The 21254-nt window shown below is 62.0% G+C and overlaps 2 protein-coding genes across 10 annotated transcripts; one reads left to right on the top strand and one right to left on the bottom strand.

Moving 5' to 3' along the window:
• The first annotated feature begins 313 nt into the window (after window positions 1–313).
• On the top strand, window positions 314–13870 carry SLC25A37 (solute carrier family 25 member 37). Of its 9 annotated transcripts, none has more exons than XR_009960922.1 (5): window positions 314–537; window positions 8365–8593; window positions 10390–10446; window positions 11275–12482; window positions 13107–13870. XR_009960922.1 is itself a non-coding variant. In XM_062596774.1 (5 exons), the coding sequence occupies exons 3-5, from the start codon at window positions 8371–8373 to the stop codon at window positions 11793–11795; spliced, it is 801 nt and encodes a 266-aa protein (XP_062452758.1). In that variant the 5' UTR covers window positions 447–537; window positions 2492–2727; window positions 8365–8370; the 3' UTR covers window positions 11796–12867. The 9 variants fall into 9 exon arrangements, 8 of the variants coding, with proteins under 8 accessions (XP_062452753.1, XP_062452758.1, XP_062452759.1 ...); XM_062596774.1 differs by lacking the exon at window positions 13107–13870 and adding an exon at window positions 2492–2727 and having other exon boundaries at window positions 447–537; window positions 11275–12867; XM_062596773.1 differs by lacking the exons at window positions 314–537; window positions 13107–13870 and adding exons at window positions 3786–3937; window positions 7794–8262 and having other exon boundaries at window positions 11275–12867.
• Window positions 13871–18538: 4668 nt separating this feature from the next.
• NKX2-6 (NK2 homeobox 6) lies at window positions 18539–20283 on the bottom strand. The gene is made up of 2 exons (XM_062596662.1): window positions 20112–20283; window positions 18539–19092 (listed from the first exon to the last, which is right to left on the bottom strand). Exons 1-2 carry the CDS (start codon window positions 20281–20283, stop codon window positions 18539–18541), a joined length of 726 nt encoding a protein of 241 aa, XP_062452646.1.
• Window positions 20284–21254: the final 971 nt, after the last annotated feature.

Below are 21254 nucleotides of genomic sequence, written 5' to 3'. Positions count from 1 at the left end.
AGAGCCAATCAGACACCTCCTCCCCCTCCCTTCCTCACGCCATTTGCTGCGGGCCCTGCCAATCCTCCCTCCGTTCCGCCCCTCCACCGGCCTTCTGTGACGTCAGCGCGCGGAGCCCCCCGGGGAGCGCGGGCGGCCGCCCAACCGGCGGGCGGCGGCGGCGGCGGCGGCTCCGCCATTGGCGGGTCGCGGGGCGGGGGGCGGGGCGTGGGCGCGGCTTTAAAGCGGGGGCCGGGGCGGTGCGCGGGCTCCGGTAGCCCCGCCCCCTCCCCGCGCCGCCGCCGCCGCCGCCGCCGCCGCCGCCGCCGCCGCGCCGGGCGGATGGAGCTGAGCTGCGCAGTCGGGGGCAGCGCGGCGGCGCCGCCGGGACCCGGCCCCCCCTCTCCGCCCTCCGCTGCCGCCGCCCCGGGGCCGCCCATGGACGGCGAGGACTACGAGAGCCTGCCGAGCGGCGCCTCGCTGGGCACCCACATGCTGGCCGGGGCGGTGGCGGGCATCATGGAGCACACGGTCATGTACCCGGTGGACTCGGTCAAGGTGCGCGGCGGGGACGGGGCAGCGGCCGCCCTGCCGGCGGCGTGCACCGGGACGGGGGGGGGGGCGGAGGGCGGGGGCGGCCCGTGCACGGGGGTCCCGGCGTTGCACCGGGACGGGGCGGGGGGGCGGGAGGCCCGTGCACGGGGGTCTTGGCGGTGCACCGGGGCTGCCCGTGCACGGGGGTCCCGGCGGTGCACCGGGACGGGACGGGGGGGAGCGGGGTCGGCCCGTGCACGGGGGTCCCGGCGGTGCACCGGGACGGGGGGGAGCGGGGGCGGCCCGTGCACGGGGGTCCCGGCGGTGCACCGGGACGGGGGGGAGCGGGGGCGGCCCGTGCACGGGGGTCCCGGCGGTGCACCGGGACGGGGGGGAGCGGGGTCGGCCCGTGCACGGGGGTCCCGGCGGTGCACCGGGACGGGGGGGAGCGGGGTCGGCCCGTGCACGGGGGTCCCGGCGGTGCACCGGGACGGGGGGGAGCGGGGTCGGCCCGTGCACGGGGGTCCCGGCGGTGCACCGGGACGGGGGGGAGCGGGGGCGGCCCGTGCACGGGGGTCCCGGCGGTGCACCGGGACGGGGGGGAGCGGGGTCGGCCCGTGCACGGGGGTCCCGGCGGTGCACCGGGACGGGACGGGGGGGAGCGGGGTCGGCCCGTGCACGGGGGTCCCGGCGGTGCACCGGGACGGGACGGGGGGGAGCGGGGTCGGCCCGTGCACGGGGGTCCCGGCGGTGCACCGGGACGGGACGGGGGGGAGCGGGGTCGGCCCGTGCACGGGGGGTCCCGGCGGTGCACCGGGACGGGACGGGGGGGAGCGGGGTCGGCCCGTGCACGGGGGTCCCGGCGGTGCACCGGGACGGGGGGGAGCGGGGTCGGCCCGTGCACGGGGGTCCCGGCGGTGCACCGGGACGGGGGGGAGCGGGGTCGGCCCGTGCACGGGGGTCCCGGCGGTGCACCGGGACGGGGGGGAGCGGGGTCGGCCCGTGCACGGGGGTCCCGGCGGTGCACCGGGACGGGGGGGAGCGGGGTCGGCCCGTGCACGGGGGTCCCGGCGGTGCACCGGGACGGGGGGGAGCGGGGTCGGCCCGTGCACGGGGGTCCCGGCGGTGCACCGGGACGGGGGGGAGCGGGGGCGGCCCGTGCACGGGGGTCCCGGCGGTGCACCGGGACAGGGGGAGCATACACGAGGATGTAAGTAATGGATTTAGGGGGGTTATTGGGGTGCCTGGGGGTGCAAGGAGGAGTAAAGTGTTTTGGGGGGTGGCGTTGCCCTGGGAAGGCACTTAGGGGGGCAAGGGAGGAAACTGTGCTGGGGGGCACATTGGGGTGCGGGGGGAGGTTACTGTGCTGGGGGGGCATTGGGGTTCAGGCAGGAATTGTGCTGGGGTCGTGCAAGGAGGGAGTAGTTGTGCTTGTGGGGTGCATTGGGGCATGAGCGTGTATGGGGGCCCCTGTACCAGGGGGGGTCCAGGCCATGCTGCATCCCCCCCCTCGAGGCAGTGAGCTGGTGCAAAACAGCCCCCGATTTCCCGGCACCCGCGCCTGTGCATCCCCATCCCCCCGGAGCGCCTGGCTGCGCTGGCCGAAGGCGGTGTGCGTTTGGTGTGGGGCAGGCGCGGGGAAGCGGGGGGGGGCTCCGGTTGGGGGGCAGCGGGGCGCGGGGCTCGCTGGCAGCAGCCACCGCGGCGGCAGGTGCCCAGCACCTCGGAGGAAAACTTTGCGGGTCGCCAAAGCGGTCGGAAACGCGCTGCAAAGGATGTTGGCTCCGTCGGTTTGAAATTCCCCCCCCGCCTCTCCCTTCTCCGGCTTCTTGTGGCCTCTCCGAGTTCACGGGAAAAAATAACGCTGGGGAAAGCCAAACGCCCCACGCGTGGCGTTGCCGGTGCAAACGGATCCTCCGGGATCCGGTCGCGCGAGAGGCTGAAAACAGATGCTCTAATTTCTCCTCTTTTAATGCAGGACTCGGTGAAAGAGCAGGCAGAGGAGAGGAAAGGCAATGCCTTCGCGTCGAGGCGCCAAACGCGCCGGTGCCGTAGGCTTAACGTAACCCGCTGCAGCAGCTACCTCGAACTGCTCGGAGGTGGATAAATATTCCCGCTCCTGGGAAGCTCCCGTGGGTTTTTCCCAGGTCGCTCGCTGTGCCGGAGGCAGAATACTCTGCAGCGTGCAGGTTTTGGGCCCCGCTCGAGGCACGGGTACGTGCTGTGTGTTTGTGCCTGTTCTGTGGCGCAAATGCTGTTCTACGAGCAAAAAGTGGCGAGAACCGACCCCAAAAGGGCTCTTCTGCAACGTCGGTAATGACCCGCTGATTATGCTTGTCGCTGCAGCAATCTTTCGCTTTATTGCGGGAAATCCGCCCCTTTTCTCCCGCAGAAGAGAAGCAAGCTTCTCCCCTTGCCTGGCTGGGCTGGTCTGACCCTCTGGGCAGTATTTCCTGGAGCGAGCCGCGGCTGAGCGGAGCCGGTGGAGACGGCAGGTTTTCTGCGGACGCCGCAGAAAGCGGCGTTTCAGGCCCCCCCCCGGCCCCTTAGATTGCTGCTTAAAGGAAACATGCTTTGGTTCCAGCAAGTCATTTCCTCCCAAAGAGAAACCGAAAACATTGCAATTTGGGGAATTGTTTGCTTACCCAATTCCTCAGTGCGGGGAAGCAGCTGGGGCAGAGCCGGCTGCGATGACGGTTTCCTATTACGGGCGGCTGCGGGAGCGAGCGGTGAGTCAAGGCGAGCAGTTCACAGCCCCGTAGCCCTCCGAAGCGTCGCAGATGATGCGGCCTTGCAGCTCTCCAGAGCCGGGGCACGGCGGCGGTGCCTGGGCGGTGTGATGGGGGCGAGGGTGTAAGTTTGCAGTGCGTGCAGCCTGGGCTGCGATTTCCCCGCTCGGTTCCTGGTGCTGGCAGTCCATAAATCTCCTGCAGCAGTGTCGTTGCAGGAGGAAACGCGTTGGAGACCACCTACAGCTTTGGTTGCAGGCTTGTGATGGCTGAGTTGCTTGGTGTGTCTTTTCCTTCCCATCACTTTGCTTCTAAGGATAAAGACAGACCCCTCTACGGCGGCAGGCTGGGCTGTGTGCTGCCCCTTCTTGCCCGCCGTGGGTGCATGAGGAGACGGGTTTGACCGGCAGGTTTGTAGACGTGTGCTGACGGCGTGTTGCCGCTTTCTCGTACCGCTTAGGCTTGTTTTGTTTTGTAGCTGCTGAAAACACAGCTGTCCTGGCAAGCCTGATTGCTTGTCAGATTAATTTTAGGAATCAGCATGTCAAGGACTTCTCGCTGCGATGCTGCGGGAGGGATCTTCTGGAGGGCTGCTCTGGAGTCTGCTGCTGCTCCTTTGGCTTACGCCGTTCAGGGGCCGTCGGTAAACGTGCTTGCACCGGAGCTGTTCTCCAGCAGCCTCTGCTGCTTTACTGGTAGGAGAGGTTTGGTACTGGGTTGTAATGGGAGCCACTGGGGGGAAGGAGATGAAACATCCCGCCTGCTGCATCCCTGTCGCAAGAAGGGGAGGCAGGAAGGGAGGATGGAGAGCTATGATGAGGCTTTTGGGGAGGGATGAGGTGACCGTGTTGGTGGCTCCAGCGAGGGTGGTAAAACATGGTCCGTGCGTGCAGCCGGGGCAGGACGGCGGGCGGTCACGGCGCTGGGCGCCCTCGGACGGCGGCTGCTGCCGCTGCCCGGGCTCCGTGGTGGGAGCCGTTGCTCCTTGCCCGTGCTTGCTTGCAGCTAGGCAGAGGCGTGCGTGCCGTGCGTGTAAAGCACTCGAGCGGAGTGGCACTGATGGAGCTGTAGGAGCCACCAGGAGGCTAATTAAGTGCTTAAACCTGAGTGCTCGGAACTGTCTATATGTCACTTAAGTCGCCAGTGCAGAGGCATAAACCGGATTGAGCGTCAGGGTGCTGGAGAGAACGTAAGGTAGGAGAAGGGGTCTGCAGCTGACAGCGGTGAGCTACTCGTGTCCAGCGAGGCTGGAGGTGCCCCCTTGCAAACGTTCACGTCTGCCTCGTTTGGGGCGTAACTGCGCCGGGGAGATGAGCCGAGCCGTGCGTCGGCTCTCGTGCGACGGCGTACTCGGAAGCGCCTAGCGGGAGCTTCGCTCCCGGGTTATCCGCCCGGAACGCGCGTGCTGAAAGCAGACCGGGACGGTGAAAACCGTTGTGGTGTGAGCATCACCACGCTGCATCTCTGGGGTCTCCTCTCGTCCGCCTTCTCCAGCCGCTAAGATCGGACACGGTCGTTGCAGTAAACTGACTCTCCGGCTTGCGTCCTGGTAAAGCACGGGGTGTTTCTTGGTGTCTGCTCTCGTGTTGGTCGCAGGAAGAGACCGGTGCATTTTCCTGTTGTCAATGTACAGGATTAACTGTGAGAGCCTGCACGCCAGGTTAGTGACGCTCTGCTGGGATACAGCAAGCTGAAGATGTCGCTCGTCAACAAAGCACTTCTAGATAGAAAATGACTTATCCTGCGTTGTTGCTAATGCCTGAAAAACAAAATGCTTCTACGTATCTGCAGCGCGTTGCTGCTTTTAGCAACGGTGCAGCTTGCAGCCCGGTGGTCTGGCACTGCTGCGCTGTCAGTGCTGCGGCCTGTCCGTGGCCCCTGGGAGCCGGAGGCTCCTGAAGGAGTTTGCTGACTTCAGGTAGGTGTCAAAAGCCACGCGCGAGCTCTTTACGTCTGCTCCCGGGGCTGTTCGGCCGGTTTGCGTCCGCGGCTTTGATGGGAGGCGTGAGCCCGTGGATTTGGCTGTGGGGTGAGTGATGCAAACTGCAGCTCGCGTCAGCTAGGTAAATGCCAAATACGCTTAGCTGCCCTGTCCGGGATACAGCGCGAGGTTTTGAACCCCGCTGGAGTGGGTCGGGCGATGCACAGAGCGCCAGCTCCCTGCCTTACCGGGGCGCCTCCCTGGGCACCCTTCGGAGGAGCTGGAGCCTGCTTAAACTGCCCTGGCTTCGACGGCTTCCCGCGCGCGCGCCGGCCCGATCCGCGCCGGCACCGCTGGTGGCAGGGCGTCCTGCAGCAGCTCCCGCCCGCCGCCCCGAAATCCTCCTGCTCTGGGATGCTTGGAGGCAAGGAAACCTGCGCAGAGGTTGGAAAACCCTCCTGTCTGCTGACCCAAAGCTCAGAAGCGGCCCCAAAAACTAGCTTTAAACACGCCCCGGGCTAATTCAGCGTTGCAGCTGCCGCCGGAGGAAGGCTTTTCTGAGCTTCGGGGTCTATTTCCAGCACGCTTTGCGCTCCGAACAGGAAGCTTTTGCTCCAGGCGGCCAAATTCCCTGTTTCTAATCTGAGCCCCTCAACGCGGAGGGAAAGTGGCCTTGGAGTCTGCTGCTGGCTTTCTCCAAACACAGGCTCGAGTGCTGGTTTGCAGGCCTTGGGCGTGATGTGCTGGGCTTGCTCATCGGGCCAGGCTGCAGGCTCCTTGGGGCAGCGCTTCTTGGCTGCAGATGCACACGGCAGCACTGTGGTTAAAGAAAAAAGTGGTAAAAGTGGTGTGGCGAGGGAGCCGGTGAATCCTTCCAGCAAGCTGCACTCTGCTAGGGCAGTGCCTTGTCATTAGTGACCCATGCTTAGATTTCCCCTAAAGTCGTAAATTCAGCCAATTGCTCAATTGCAATGACTTAGCAAATTTAACTTGTCCTATTTTTAGGAGACTTGCTGCAAATACAATAGTTTGTTTGAATTAGCCTCACATACTGCTTTACTACTCAAAGCAGCAGCTTGGTTTTATTGTGTCGGGTTAAAGTCCCTGGGTATCAGAGCGGTCGCTGTGCAAGGGCTCCTCCGTTTCCGAGAACTGGCGTGGCTCGTGGAATCTAGTGCCCAAGCCCAAAACATTTTTATTGGCTTAATCATGCCTGAAAGCTTAGCTGTAGTATTGCCTCCTGGCTAATTGCTTATGTAAATTGATAAACTCGAAGGGCTGTGTCCCCGTCTGAGAAAGCAGCAGCGCATGCGAGTCCCTCACTCCTTCCAAAGCGCTGCTGGGTCGCTGCCAAGGTGCAGGGCAGCGGCGCTGCTCTGCCCGGGAGTCCAAGGACGGGGCCGCTGGAGCGTGGACCTGCTAGCGCGGGAAGGTCCGAGCAATCCGCCGGCGCTTCCTGGGTCCGGGGCTAAAGCCTGCTAAATGAGGGGGAGCTCAAAATAACCGCCTCCCTCGAGGTGCGGTCCGCACCCTGGTGAAGCCGGCCTGGTGCCGGCTGCAACGCTTGGCTTGTAACGAAAGCAAAAGGCTTTAAATCTTCGGTGCTAACATCACGCTTTACAAGCTGTGTTGGCCCAGGAGCAGTCGGCTTCCTTATCTTCTTGCGCTTACCTGCTGTGCTTATGAGCTGGTCCACCTCCAGTGGAGTCGCTGGTACCAATATACTATAAAAATCATTTGGAGGAAGCTTTATTCCCGTGACGGAGTAGAGTCTCAGCTAACTCAGTGCAAGACTTCCCTTCCTGCAAAGCTTGGACTGACCTTTTCTTTAACTGTATTTCTCAAGCTTCTGCTTAAAGGAATTTAACTGGGTGGAGACTAGCATGGGTTGCCAGGTGCTCATCTCCTGTGGCTACACACTTTCCCGGGGTCCTTCTGCATTTAAAGGCGTGAGGATACTACCAAAGGGCCTGTCACTGGCAATATCTCTGCAGACCAGTTCTGCTGGGATAGGATGTGACGTGGACTTGTCGCAGACCTCCTGCAGGACTGCTTGCTGCTCAGCAGTGGGTGATGCTCGCTGCATCTTGGTGCTCTCCGTTTGCTCGGCCTCGCTGGGACGGTCGTGGGGCTGCAGCCCTGCCAGGGTCTCTTCCAGCCCTGGGGTCTGGTCCTTGCAAAACACCCGTTGCTCCTGCGGGTTAGTGTCAGCAGTATGGAGCATTTCTGCTGTGGGAGTTTGCATCAGCCCGCAGAAGCTTGAAACTGTTTTTTCACCCAGTGAGTAGTTAACTGATGGCAGTGAGTTTGTGTCGGATGCGAGAAGTTTAATCGAGTTCAAGAATATATGGAGCAAAAGTCCATTGAGGGCTAATGAACACCAGGATGCAGCTGGAACCTCCTTGCTCGGGAAGTCGGAGGGCTGCGGTTGCCAGAAGCAGGGAGGGTCGAGCGGGCGAAGGGCGGCGCGGCACCCCGCGGGCGCCCTGCCAGGCTGCCGCCTGGCCCTTCCCGCGCCGCGCAGCGGGGTGGCCCTCGCCTGCCGTGCCCTCTGCAGAGGTTGCTGCGGGTACCCCGCTTTCCTAGCTTGCGCTTCTAGGAAACTTGTTTCTCGTTTCTCAATCGAGCAGGCTAACCCCACGGGCCAAGTACCAAGAGCAGCTGAGCGATTGCAGTGGGAGCATGCTGAGACAGAGGGAGCGGAGCGTTGTAAGCAAGAGCCAATTAAGCACCTAACTGTGTTTCTTCGCCCAGTCTTTTGAACAACTTTATCAGCTTAATTCCCTGTACTTTCCATGCACAAACGAGAACAGAGGTTTGTGCTTCCCTCTGCGCTGAGCGCTTGTCTGAGCAGACTGGTCATGTTTTGGTGTTGCAATGGAAGCGTGCACTTAATCCTGCTGGTCTGGCAGGGAAGGCATCGAGGAAGAGGGGGAAGCTGGCTGTCAGCATCTCTCCGGGGCTGCCAGTGTGTTGGTGGATGAGCCCTCACCTGCAGTTTGCTTGAATCTCTAGGACAGCGATGGTCTGAAGAGGCTGGCTCCATAGCTCCTGTGCTACTAGAGCTCTGGGAATTAATTCCTCACCCCTCTGGTGGAGGCACGTGTTAGATTTTGGGAGTCTCGCAGCTCTTAAGTCCTGCGGCTCGTGCTCGTTCAAGTCAAGTAACTAAGGCCTCTCCCTGTGTGTGCTTTGTTGCAGACAAGGATGCAGAGTTTGCAGCCGGACCCCAAAGCCCAATACAGGAGTGTGTACGAAGCACTGAAGAAAATCGTTCTTACAGAGGGTTTCTGGAGGCCTTTACGTGGGATTAATGTCACCATGCTGGGGGCTGGCCCTGCCCATGCAATGTACTTTGCCTGCTACGAAAAAATGAAAAAGACTCTAAGTGATACTATCCAGCATGGAGGAAACAGCCACTTGGCCAATGGTATTTTTTTTTGCACAAAAAAAGCTTGCAGTTAACAGCCTGTCCCTTGCTTGCTTCATACACTTAGTCTGCCATCCTTCACTGTGCTCTGCTCCTGGAAGAACTGCCGTAGGCACCCTGCTTTCAGACTGCCACTGTAAATATCCGTGCAGGAGGATGCAAGACGCGAGCGTAGCCCTGGCTTGCAGGCCTCGCTCCCCGCTATGGGGGCCCTGGAAAGGCAGGGGGAAGTCAGGTACGCAAGTGTGGCACCTGCCCTCTAGTTCAGTGCTTATGCCGGTCACCACGCTCCTCAAACCTGTGTCCCGTCTTAGGACTCCTGAGCACTTGGTAAATCTGTTTTCTAGAGGGTGTTGAGCTGGTATGGGAGATCTTTGCTGCCATAGTATCTAAACAACAAGTCAGAGCTGTCACGTGCCATGCAGAGGGGCTCTGAAGCAACTTCTCCTGAAGTATATTTTTGCTTCAAGTGGATTTTTTCTGTCCTGTGGAGGAAGGCATGGGAGCTGCTTACCATCCGGTGGTTACATGTACCACCCTGAGCACTGTGAATCTCAGTGGCTGTCTTGCACGAGCAGGTGCTGGGGCAGTTTCTGCCCAGTGCTAGCCAGCTGTCTGAGGCTGCTGCGTGGTAAGCTACCCAGAAGGTCACATGTGGCAGGACTGGCTGTCAGCATCAGAGTAGAAAAGCCTTAAACCCGTGATGGCATCTTCCAAGACCTTAGTCTAATCCAGACTTCTGCACTGAATCTGTGATGTCAAATTATTCTAGTGGGTGAAGCAGTACGCTGGACAAGAGGTGTGTGGGATGTAGTCACGAGCTGTTTCTGACTTTACACTTGAAGGTACCGTTTGAATCTCTCCTCCTGAGGTTTGAAGTACAGGCTCTCCTTGTTCAAGATGACTCCCTTGGAGCTCCAGCGTGGTGAAGTGCACTGCATCCTCTATGCACTTGCATGCTTTCCTTAAAGATTTTGCTTCTACCAAGAAGGCTTTTGCTTTTAGATGCTGTAATAGCAGAAGCCCTTTAACTGGACAGCCAGACTTGTTATAAAAGTGGGTTGTGCAAAAGACACTTCTTGGTCTGTGGTGTGACAGTAGGAATCTGCAATGACAGTGACTTGACTTGACCCAACCAACTGAGTTTAAGGGTATGATATCTTTCTGGCTTGCTTTTTTTTTTTCCTAGTAATGTGCTTCCTATGTTTGCCTTTCAAGTAGCTACAGGCTTTCAGTACCAGCGGGAAAACTAAAGTGCTGTGTTAATGGGAAAAATGACCGAAAGTCATTTGGGCAACTGAGAATTTGCGATGAAAACCTACATCAAAGGCAAAGGTGTGGCTGGAGCGGCCCATCCTAGTGCAAGCTGCAGAGTCATCCGTGGCTGGCTGGATGTTTGCTGAATCTAGGCAATTAGCGTTTTAAACTACCCTGAGTAAACGGATGAAAATGCCTAATTATAGCTGCGCTGAGGCAGTTCTGGGTTCGGAGGCCGAAGCAAGCTGCGTTAAGCTGGGGAGCCTTGCGCAGGCGAAGCCGTGGCGGCTGCCGCAGGGGACAGCGGCCGTGCCCGGCGCGGAGCTGGGGCAGCGCCTAGCAGCGCGCTGGCTCGCTGACCCTGGTTTCCGTCGGAGCTCTCCGGCCCCGCTCCGCTGCGCGGGAAGGCCGCCTGGTTAGCGAGTGCCGTCGTGGGGCCGCGGGACCCGGGCGCTGCGCGGGCTGCCGGTGCCGTCGGCGCCGAGTCCTGACCGATGGTCTCTGAGCGTCGTTGTGAAGGATGCTCTTCTGTCTTGCAGGTATAGCTGGGAGCGTGGCCACGCTGCTCCACGACGCAGTAATGAATCCGGCTGAAGGTAACGCCCGGGGCTGCTCGGGAAGTGCCGCGGAGGGGGAGCGCTGCACCCTGCTAGCCGGGCGGTCCTCGGTGCCTCTCGGCACTGTAGGAAGAAGCCTTTGCTCCAGGGACTCCCGTGGCCCATTTTTTTTTTTTTTTTAGATGAGATCAGATAGGCTAAAGCAGCTCTTTGGGGCCAGCATAAAGGGAGAAACTCCACCCAGGGCTGACCGGCCATCGTGGCCGGCTGTGGGGTTGCTGGTGAGACTCCCCTCGTCGGCATGGCGTGGCCCTCCAAGGAGGGATCTCACCTGGCATCTCCCTGCAGCTTGGTTACTAGAGCACGTGGTGCTGTTCCTCCTCTGCTGGTGCGCCGGTACTGAAGCGGTTGTGGTTTTTCTGAAGCTCTGTGGACTACCAAAGGGAAACTGAACTCCGCCGGGTAGTCAGACACGCGTAGCAGCTGCTGGAGCCGCGGCGTGGCTGTCCGGGACAAGCAAAACCCGGCAGAAAAAGGAGTAGTGGTAAAACGCACCCGAAGTTGAAGGCTGAATAGCAGCCAGTGCAGCTAGTTACGTTGCTGTATATTCTACCGCAGAGCTGGAGTACAATTTTGTTTTTTTCTGAAGGAAAAAGGTCCAATGTTTAAAAATCTTTTAAATGTCAAGTTTGCTTAAGGGATCGCTTGTGGATGTCGGGTCTGCTCAAATGGCTTGGGGCAAGGTTCAGTCTGCTGTGATGACCGGTATGGTGTGTCTTAACCAGGGTGTTTTTGTCTCCCCGCCTCTCTGTGCTGCCCGGCGACGCCTGCCCTGCGTTCGTCTCCTCCGACTGTCCCCTGGACCAGTGGTGAAGCAGCGGATGCAGATGTTCAACTCCCCCTACAAATCCGTCCTGGCATGTATAAGGACAGTGCAGAAGACGGAAGGGTTTGGTGCATTCTACCGCAGCTACACCACCCAGCTCACCATGAATGTCCCCTTCCAGGCCATTCACTTCATCACCTATGAGTTCATGCAGGAGCAAATCAACCCTCGCCGGGAGTATAACCCTCGGTCGCACATCGTCTCCGGTGCCGTTGCAGGGGCTGTGGCTGCTGCGGCCACCACTCCTCTCGATGTCTGCAAGACCCTGCTCAACACTCAGGAGAACACGGCCTTAAGCTCGGTGAACATCAGCGGGCACCTCTCGGGCATGGTGAACGCCTTCAAGACTGTCTACCGGCTCGGGGGCATCTCGGGGTATTTTAGAGGGGTGCAGGCACGAGTCATTTACCAGATGCCATCAACAGCCATTGCGTGGTCAGTGTATGAGTTCTTTAAGTACTTTCTCACAAAGCACAAGTTGGAAAAAAGAACATCCTTTTGAAGGACTTTCCAGGAGCGAACGCGAGCCGCCGTGTCCCCTCTGTGCGTGCCTGCGTGCAGGCCAGCAAGCCCTGGGTCTCTTAAGGAATGTGCCGGGTTTCGGGTGGATTCACAGCTGAAGTCCACTTCCCTCCTCTGGGGGAAGGAGGGTTTAAGTGGTCCTCAGTCACGTGTTCCCCTTATTGCTTAAACAATGAAATAGCTTATGAAGACTTATAATGATATATCTATTTAATAACTTTATTTTGGAGAAGTGAAATTGCTAACTGATATTTTTCTCTGATACTTTTGAAGATGTAGTTTACTTCCTCACCAGAAGGCTTAGGTTATACAGCCTAGGCTGTTTTTTTACAGCAAAGAAGCAAAATATCCTGTCACAGAACTTACTTTTATATGAATTTAAAATAGATGGATAATGTTTATCCTTTATTTTTCTATGTAGGCATTTGGTTTGTTTTTAAATACTATTACAGCTAGGTGCTGAGCTGTTTAAAAAGGGCTAAATTCTTCCACCATGTGTAAGGGAGACACGAGCATTTATTTTTATAGCCAGATTGGCTTTAATTATACAGCATTTGGACCCCAGGTGGTGGCCTGGTTTCTCATGTGGATGTCAAGGTACTTGGTAACCCCTGGAGACTCGCTGGGGATGGGCAGGAGGAGCGGGAGCAACACCTGCTTTGGGAAGGTAGGAGGTCAAGTGGGGCACCCAGAACACCTGGTCCCTTTGGGGAGGGGAACTCCATCAATTCTGCTTTTTTACATGGAAACTCTTAATGTAGATTTTACAGACTATTTTTTTTTTTTTTTTTGCAAACACTTTTTAAAGGTACACTTTTCTATGGTGTGTGTGTGTGTGTGATAGCTAAATAGGCTTTATCCTCTCTTAATTTATTCATACTTAATTTTACTAAGGCCCCGATCCTGCTCGCGGGAGTAACCCTGCGCCTCCAGTTGGCTCGGGGCTAGCTGGTGTGCATCGAGGTGTGTGGGGGAGCAGAGCTTTTGGTGTGGCTTTTGGCAAAATCAGGCCTGCTTTGGCAGGGTATCGGCTCCGTTCCTCTCCGCGGGCGCTGGCTGTGGAGAGGGGGCGGCTCTGGGTGCCAAACCCGGGCTGAAGCGCATCCTTTAGCCACCCACTTGGGCCATGGGAAAATAATGACAAATCCGAGGGATTTCAGGACGCTGAGAGCTGGAGAAGCCCAGCCGGACGGTGCCTCTTGGGGTGGTGGTGCCTGTGCCGTGGGAAAATTACCCTCTGCCACTGATTAACTTGAAATAAGGCTCCTGATGCCTTTTTTTCTTTGCTTAGATTGAATGAGTCTCTTGCTGTGTCATGTTGCCTTCAAGTGCGAGACATGTCACCTCAAGGCTGGGGATCTCTGGGAGCTCTGCTGGACCGGGATGTCCTTTCCTATTGACTTTGGAGTGTCACTAGCAGGAAGCAGAACTGCACAAAGTATTTCCGTCTGAGATGGGCGCAAACACTTGGATGAAAACCTTGGGTCACTTTAATGCCAACGGGCGGACTGCGGGGTAACTCGGGACCCGCTCCCGCTGACTGCTTAGCTTTAGCTCGTCTGGCTTCGTCCCAGCTCTTCTGGGAGAAAAAATCTCCCGTTTGGAGCAGCTGGGAGGCGAAGCTGCGGGTCCGATGAGGGCAGAGCCTGCGGGGGGAGCAGCCGGGTTTCCCGGGAGCTCGCTCGATGCATCCAGCAATTGCGGAGATTTTACCTGTTCTAACTTGCACGCTGCTGCCCTCGAGGCTGGAGCTGCAGGTTGAAGCCCCCTCACCAAGCTGTCGCTCGCCTGGTTTCAGTTTTGCTGCGAGTCTGAAGTTTATCCTGACCTGGTATGTGAAACATGTACTGCTGCTTCGTCTGCCACAAACGCACATGTATTTAAGGGGAGGGTGAGTCAAGGTGTCTGCAGTGCTTCATTTATTTTATTTTTTTTGCCTGCCTTGGAATTTGATGTGTTTTCTTAAATGTATATTTAACAATGCAGAAGTTCATTTGTGAAATGCTGCTACAGTGGTAACGCTGGAGCTCAAGGAAATAAAAGTATTCCGATTTTTGGCCTTGTAGGCTCGGTCTGTGGCATGGGCGGTGGGGCCCCGCGCCGGCGGGCGCCTCTCCGCAGGGATCACACCTTCCCTGGCGGCCGCGGAAATCCTTCGGCACGGCACTCCAGGGAGAAAACCCTTTGGGGAGGGAGCCACGGCCCCGCGGGGGCTGTAGCGGGGCTGCGGGAGCTGCCATTTGCAGACCGCGTCTCCTGCCCTAAGGGCTGGGCACTGGCTCCTGCTTTGCTGCTGTGCTGAAGAGAGGGAATTCCTGCTCCTTTGGGTTATTTTTTTTAAGCTGTCCTTATCCAGAAGTGTCGGGGAATCATGCTGGGGCTACTAGCTCTGCATTTTCCTGCTTTGCGCATGGGGAAACTGAGGCACGGGGCTGGGGAGCATGGTGTGGTCCTGGGGGCTGGGCATCTCGGCTGCAATTAGTAACAGTTATCATGGTTTTAGCTGCTCACACGTTCCCTGGGCTGGGAAAGGGTGGCAGCAGGGAGCTGTTTCCCCTTGATCCACCCCAGCAAATAAAAAAAGCCCCGTCCCTTTTCCGTGTTTTGCACCGCCGGTGCGTGCCCGGGAGGAGGAGGCAGCGGCACGTCCCCAGCCCGGCGGCCGGGCTCGCAGGGCCCCTCGGAAGATAAAGTGCTGCTCGTCCTTGGGAAAACGCTTCTGGCCGCCGCGTGCTTCGCTGTGCGTCGCGGAGCGAGCGCCCGGGCGGGATGCGGCGGCAGCGCGCTCCCCCCTGCCCTTGGCACGGGGCTTCTGCACCCTGATAGGCAGGAAGCACATCTCAAATGTACCTTTTTAACCCCAAACGTCGTACTGCTGCTGGGAGGGGTTGGAGAGGGCCCCGAGGCCCCCGCAGCGGCCGGCGCGGGGGACGGGACGGGGAGCAGGCGCCGGGTAAGCGAGCAGCGGGCGCTCGGAGAGGCGCCGTATCGAGCGGAGGTGCTGCGCGAGCCCGTCCTTATCTGCAAAGCGCTAAAACATGCGGCTGAGAAGCACAACGGGGCATTCACGAAACAAAGCTTTTATTTATCCTAAAAAAAAAAAAAAAAAAAAAAAAAAAAAGTTGTGCATTCCACAAAGGATTTGTTTTTCCTAACTGACACTAATGGTGCCTCTAGAACCACCACAGATTATTTTGCCAACATCCTCGGAGGGTATTTTTAAATGCATCTTATTCACTGTAACCGCTGCCTGCCCCGGAGCGGGGCTGGGGGGTGCAAAACGGGGCGTTCGGGCGCTCACCGTGGCCCCCGCGCGCCGCTTGTCCTCTCTCGAGTCGTTATGTTTAATCCAGGATCTGGGCTCTGTTTGTTTGCCGCATACGATTACGGCCCCGTTCGCCTGATTCTTTTGTTTCTCTTCAAATATTATTTCTGCTTTAAAGGGTAATGAACATAAAGGCAAATATCTCACCTTTTCCCTCTTGCCGTCTCGTTAAGCTGCCTGTTTGCCTTGGATGGCAAGATGCAGCGCACGGAGCGGAAGGTTTTTCCGGCCCCACCTTCACCTGTTATCTCACTGCGCCGCAGCCGTCCGCAAAGCGGATAGAAACGTCCGCGCCGGCCCGCGACCGTTGGCTCCTTCCCGCGACCGTCGGCTCCTTCCCGCGCCGGCCCACGCCGGGGGAAAGGGTCGGAGAGGAGGGGGCCGGGAGCTGCATTATCCGGAGACGCCGGCGGGTCCTTGCGGGCGAGGAGGGGGCGAGGAGCCCCCCGGCAAAGGGCCGGCTGCTGCCCGCTCGCCCCGGCCCTCTCCCTGCTTCGGAAACGCCACGTGTTCCCGCGCGCCGGCCCCGGCGCTTCCGAGGGCGACGGGCTCCCCGCTTTGCTCGTGCAAATCGTCGCCCGGCTGCGGAGTCGCTTGCAAAAGCTCTGCGGGTTGGGGGGGTTTTTTTGCGCCCGGCGGCCGCAGCTCGGAGAGTTTTCAGTGAACCGGTTCTTGGACCCGCGGTTTGGGCCTCGCTCGCTGCCGCCAGCCGGACGTGCCGCGCTAGGCTTTTATTTTTTGTGCTTTTCCTTTTTTTTTTTTTTTTTTAAACCCGGGACTGTTAGCGGTGAGCGAGGCTCACAGGGCACCTAGATGCTGATCGTCGCTGCAAAGCAGGTCGCAAGCACTTACCCATCCCCCCCCCCCAAAAAAAAAATTGAGCACGAAAAGAGCAACGTAGCTTAAAAAAAAAAATTGGCTCCCCGAGGGGGCTCCGGGGCTACCACGCGGAGGGGCTCCAGGCGCGCAGGGTGTAGAGGCAGGGGCCGCGGGGGCGGCCGGGCTCGGCGGGCGGCCGGGCCGCCGGCGCCTCGGCCAGTCCGCGCAGCTCGGCCGCCAGCTCTTTCCGCTTGGTCTTGTACCTGCGGTTCTGGAACCAGATCTTCACCTGCGTCTCGGTGAGCTTCAGGTGCCGGGCCAGGTGGGCTCGCTCCGGGGCCGACAGGTACTTCTGGTGGCTGAATTTCCTCTCCAGCTCCACGACCTGGCTGTGCGAGAAGGCGGCACGCGAGCGCTTCTGCTGCTGCTGCTGCTGCTGGTGCTGCTGGTGCTGCTGCGGGTGCTGCGGGTGCTGCTGGTGCTGCGGGTGCTGCGGGGGCCGGGGCGGGCGGCGGGGGCCTTGCAGCGGGCTCTCGCAGTCGCTCACGTGGGGCTCCGCGGCGGCGGCTGCGGGGCGGACGGCGAGAGTGACCCTCTGGAAGTTGCCCAAACCACTTCCCCCCCCTTTCAAGAATGCAAAATATTCACGCTGCCCTGCAGCTCTTACCTAGCGCAGCGCTGCGCTCAAGTTCTTTTTTCCTCCTAATATCTTAGGTTCTTCATACAGATAAGAGCATATATTTAGGAGGAAAAGCCGCGGCGAGGGGCGCTCTGCCGGGCCGGGCGGCTTTGCCGGCGCCTCCGGGTCCGGCGAGGCGCGTTCGGGGTTCGGGGGTCGCCGCGGAGCCCGCGGCGCCGGGCGCTTCTCTGCAAAGCCCCTCGCATGCGGCCGTGGGGCAATCGCGTGTGAAGGCGGGCGCCCCCCCCCACCCCGACCCCGAAAGGCGCCGAGCGCGCCCGGCTCGCTGGGTGCCCGGTGAGTCACCTGCGTTTCCCAGCTCTGGGCTCTTTTCTCTAAAAACCGCAGGCTGAAAGATGTCTTTGGGGATCAAAACTGCGAGCTGACACCTTCCCCCCCCCCCCCCGGGAAGTGTCACCTGCGGCTGCACAAACTTCTTAAGTCAATTTACTCAGGCAGTTAGTTCCTCCTGGTGGGTTACCCAGCCCGCTATGGGAACAGGCCAAGTTCTTCTTCACTCATTTCTCAGTATATTTTCTTAAGATGCGAACACGATGTTTGAGCTAGGAGTAGCGGGCGGCATTCCCGGCGCGCGTGCACCGCCGCGGCGCCTGCGCCTGCCCGGGGGCTTTGCTCCGGGCTTCGGTGCTAAATCGCCCACCTGCGTCTGCTCCGGGCAGACAGCCGACGTCCCCCCCCCCCCCCCCCCCGGCGAGGTGCACGGGGCGCGGAGACCCCGGCGGGCAGCCCTTACCTGTGCGGGGCGGCGATGCTGCCGTGGGGCCCCGGCCGCCGTGGGGGGCCGGGCGGCGCTGGAGCCCCCCGGGTGCCCCCGACTCCCGCCGCGCGCCTCCGTCGCGCAGGATGTCTTGGATGAGGAAGGACGTCGGGGGCCTGGCGAGGACGGGCACGGCCTGCCGGCCCCGCGGGGGGCTCGTGCCGGGGCGCCGCTGGCCGCCCGCCGCCTCGCCGCTGCCGGGGGCCCCCGGGGACAGCGCCCCGGCGCTGCTCATCCTCCTCCTCTTCCTCCTCCTCCTCCTCTTCCTCGCGGCTCTGGCCGCCCGCCCGCCCGGCGCCGCGTTTATACGGCCGGCAGCCAAGCCTCCCGGGCCTGATTGGCGATCCCGGAGGGAGCCTACGCCCTGCGCCCGCTGCCGGGGCCGCCGCCGCCTTCCCCATCCCCGTCCCGCCGCGGCACTCCGGCCGGCCCCGCGAACCCCCCGCTCCCCCGGGAGCATCCCGGAGCCAGGCCGTCGCTGTCGGCACGTGGGCCCAGCTTTTGGGGCTTTTCGGGGGGGGGGGGAAATGTGGAAAAGGCATATTTTTAATCTATGTTTTGAGGGTTTCCTGCCAAACCTCCTTTAACCTTAAAAAAAAAGGCGGGGGGAGATGGATTCCCTGGAAACCCTCCTGGTTCGGAGGGGGTTTCGCTGTCGCAGGTTAAACCTTGCGCCGGCGAGGCCCTTCCCGCACTGCGGTTTAGCGTGGAGGTGGATTTCCGCTTTTTGCTTTGGATCAGATTCTGTGGCAAATTGTGGCTGGGAAAAGTCAATCCAGCAAGCGAGGAGCGATGAGCGAGGAAAAGCGCACGGCCTCCCCGCTCTTTTTTTTAAAGTGTAAATAATAGTAATAATAAAGACACAAGTGAAAACCGGTGCTGAGAGGATATTAAATGTAAATCAGAAACGTGTCTCGGAGGGTTACAGAGGAACTCCAGGCGCTGCGGGGAGCCGCCGTGCACCAGGAAAGCGGGGCCACGGGGGCTCCGGCGTCCCGGCGGCAGAGCGGCTCGCGCCTTTCCCCGCGGCTGCGCGACGGAGCAAAGCCCGGGGGCCGGCGAGCTCGGGCGAAGCCGGCCCCGCGCGGGACACCCGCCGGCGCGGGACGGCTCCGCCGGTGCTCACCGCGCCCTGGCGCCCGCCGGCGCGGCGCCTTGCAGCCGCGGGGGCTGCCTGGGGGCCGCGCCGAAGCCTCCGCCGGCGGGCGCCGGGGGCACCGCGGCGTAGCCGTAACTAGCGCCGTAGGGGCTGCGGCTATAGGCGCCGTAGGAGGAGGCGTAGGGGCCGGTGGCGGCGAGGCCGTAGGCGGCCGGGAAAGGCGCGGAGCCCCCCGGGCAGCGCCGGCCGTCCCGCACCAGCACGGGCACGGCCACCCTGCGCGGCGGCAGCGGCCGGGCCGCCAGCTCCAGCGACTTGTCCTGCCTTTGCCTCTTGCTCTTGTAGCGCCTGTTCTGGAACCAGATCTTCACCTGCGTGGAGGAGAGCTTCAGCGCACCGGCCAGGTGCTCCCTTTCCGGAGCGGAGAGGTATTTCTGCTGCTTAAAGCGCCTTTCCAGTTCAAACACTTGAGCTTGGGAAAACAAAACCCTGGGCCTTCGCCGCCGCCGCCGCTGCTTGGGAGAGCCGCCGGCGTCGGCGTCGCCCGCCGCGCTGCAGCGGGACGTCGGCCGCTTCCCTGCAGCGAGAAAAGCCCGAAGCCGGGTGAGACGCGGCCCGGCCCCGGGGAAGGCGCGGGGCTGAAGGAGGGATCCAGCTGGGAACGCAGCCGGGGCAGGGGGGGGAGATTTCCCAAATTTCGTATGCACACTGCTGTGACACTTAACGGCAACTCAGGAAAGCTCCTTTTGGGGCGGAACGGGCCCCTGTTGGCGCCTGTTATACAACGCCTCGTCCCGCTCGCTCGGGGGGCCGCGGCGGCGCTTTGAGCCCCCTGCGGCAGCTCCCGGCCCCGGCCCCGCAGCGGGGCTCCCCGCAGCCCCCCGGCAGCGCAGCGCAGGGGCGGCGAGCAGAGCCGTTCGCGTTTGCGTTTTGGTTCGTTCCGCGCCCCAAACGAGCTGCCCCCACCCCCCCCGGCCTCCTGTCCCCCCCCCCCGGCCCGGGGGCTCCGCGGCGCCTCCCCACGGCAGCGCCCCGGGCCCGGAGCGTCTCGCCCGTCGCCCCGCGGCGCTGCGCTGCGCGGCACCGGCGGGACCGCGGCGCTTCCGCGGGCGCGGTGGCTCCCGGCGCGGCCGCCGCAGTTTGCGGAGCATCGAATTCGGGTTTAGGGCACCCAAAGCGGCGGCGGGCGCCCGCCCCGCCCGCCCGGCTCATCGCTAGCAGCGAGCAGTAAATTTTACGGGAGGGTCTGGCGGTGCCGCGGGGCAGCGGGCAGGTGCGGGGCCGGCCGGGGCCGCTGCCCGCGCCGCCCCGGAGAGATGCGGCCGCTGCTCCGCGCTGGACGGCCGGGGCTGAAATGCCCCCAGCAAAACACCGCCCCGGAAAGAAAAACAAAAATAAGGGGAAAAGGAGAAAAGTCCGGAGGGGCAAAAATCGACATTTCCCCTCGCGACAGCGGGGAAATAAACTCCGCGGCCGCGGGCGGGACCCGGCGCGGGCTGCTGCCCGCGGGCGCCGAGGGGCGAGCGGCGGCGGCCCGGACGGCGGCGCGGGCTCTGCCGGGCCGGGGCCGCTCCCTGCCCCTCCCCGGTCACTTACGCGGCTGCGGCTCTTCGTCCCCGCGGCGGCTCCGCGCCGCTCCGCGCCGCTCCGCACCGCCCCGCACATCCCCGACGGCGGCGGCGGGGCCGGCGGCGGCGCGGAGCCCCCCGTCGGGGCCCGGCCGCTCCAGGCTGAGGATGTCCTTGACGGAGAAGGGGGTGGGCAGCATGGTCGGGGCCGGGGCTGCACGCACCGGGGCCCGCTCCCCGCCTCTGCCCGTCCTCCTGCCGCCCGGCAGGCGCCACCCCCGGCCCCACCGCCGCCCCCCGGAGGCGGGGGGGCTCCCCGGGGGCGTCCCGGGCCGCTGCGCTGCCCCCGGCGGCGCGGAGCCCGGCTGAGGGCTCCGCCGGGCCGGGAGGCCGCCAGCCCCCTCGCCCTGCCACCTCTCTGTTGCCAAAACAAGGGTAAGCGGCGGCGGGGGGGGGGGGGGGGGGGACGGTTAGGCTGAGCCGCAATAAAACACGTCGTGTCGATTTTAGCCTCCATTAAGGTCACATTAGCGAGCGGCGCTGGGAGATAAGGGCTGATAAGGCGCGGACCACCTAGCTCCTGCCGCCCCCCTTCTGCCCCCCCCCGCCCCGAGGCAGCGCCGCTCCGGGGCTGCCGAGCCGCCCCGGGCCGGGGGGCCGCGCCGCCGCCCCCCGACGGCGGCGGCCGCGGGCTCCCTCCCGCCGGGCTTATCGGGGCGCAGCGAGCGGCGCTCGCCATTAAAATTCCAGGCTGCCCCCGGGCGGGTGTTTGCTGACAGCCCTGACGGAGCGGAGCGCGTTTCACCCGGGCTGGGGCGGCATCTCCCGCACCACCGAAAGAGCCAAACTGGACTACGAGGGGAGGCTGAAAAAATAAACTAACCCGAGGCCGGCGAGGAAATGAGGGGCTGAACCGGGAGGGAACAGAAATGCAGTGGCTGGGGGGGGGGGGTGCGCTGGGTCGGTCCTTATTTCTGCTTCGTGCGTGGGTTTATCCCCCCCCCCCCCGCCGGCACCCTGGGGTGCTGGTATCGCGGGGGGGGGGGGGGGGTTATCCCTGCCGTCGGCATCACGCCGCAGCGTTTTCGCGTGGCCGTTCGCGTTAGCGGAGACGCCGCGGTGGCCGCTGCACAAGCCCGGGGGCGCCGGGCCCGGGGTGGCCGCGCAGCCT

The sequence above is a fragment of the Rhea pennata genome, chromosome 28 (assembly GCF_028389875.1).
Source record: "Rhea pennata isolate bPtePen1 chromosome 28, bPtePen1.pri, whole genome shotgun sequence".
Taxonomy (NCBI): domain Eukaryota; kingdom Metazoa; phylum Chordata; class Aves; order Rheiformes; family Rheidae; genus Rhea; species Rhea pennata.
The sequence above is the reverse complement of the archived record's forward strand: the minus strand, read 5'-3'. Positions and strand labels throughout refer to the sequence as shown.

Excerpts from the sequence above, each read along its gene's own strand:
- NKX2-6 (XM_062596662.1), bottom strand. The coding sequence starts at position 20,283 with ATGCTGCCCACCCCCTTCTCCGTCAAGGACATCCTCAGCCTGGAGCGG. Across the intron at positions 19,093-20,111 it reads GGACGAAGAGCCGCAGCCGC|GGAAGCGGCCGACGTCCCGC; the intron begins GTAAGTGACCGG and ends TTCTCGCTGCAG.
- SLC25A37 (XM_062596769.1), top strand. The coding sequence starts at position 322 with ATGGAGCTGAGCTGCGCAGTCGGGGGCAGCGCGGCGGCGCCGCCGGGA. Across the intron at positions 538-8,364 it reads ACCCGGTGGACTCGGTCAAG|ACAAGGATGCAGAGTTTGCA; the intron begins GTGCGCGGCGGG and ends GCTTTGTTGCAG. Across the intron at positions 10,447-11,274 it reads AGTAATGAATCCGGCTGAAG|TGGTGAAGCAGCGGATGCAG; the intron begins GTAACGCCCGGG and ends CCCCTGGACCAG.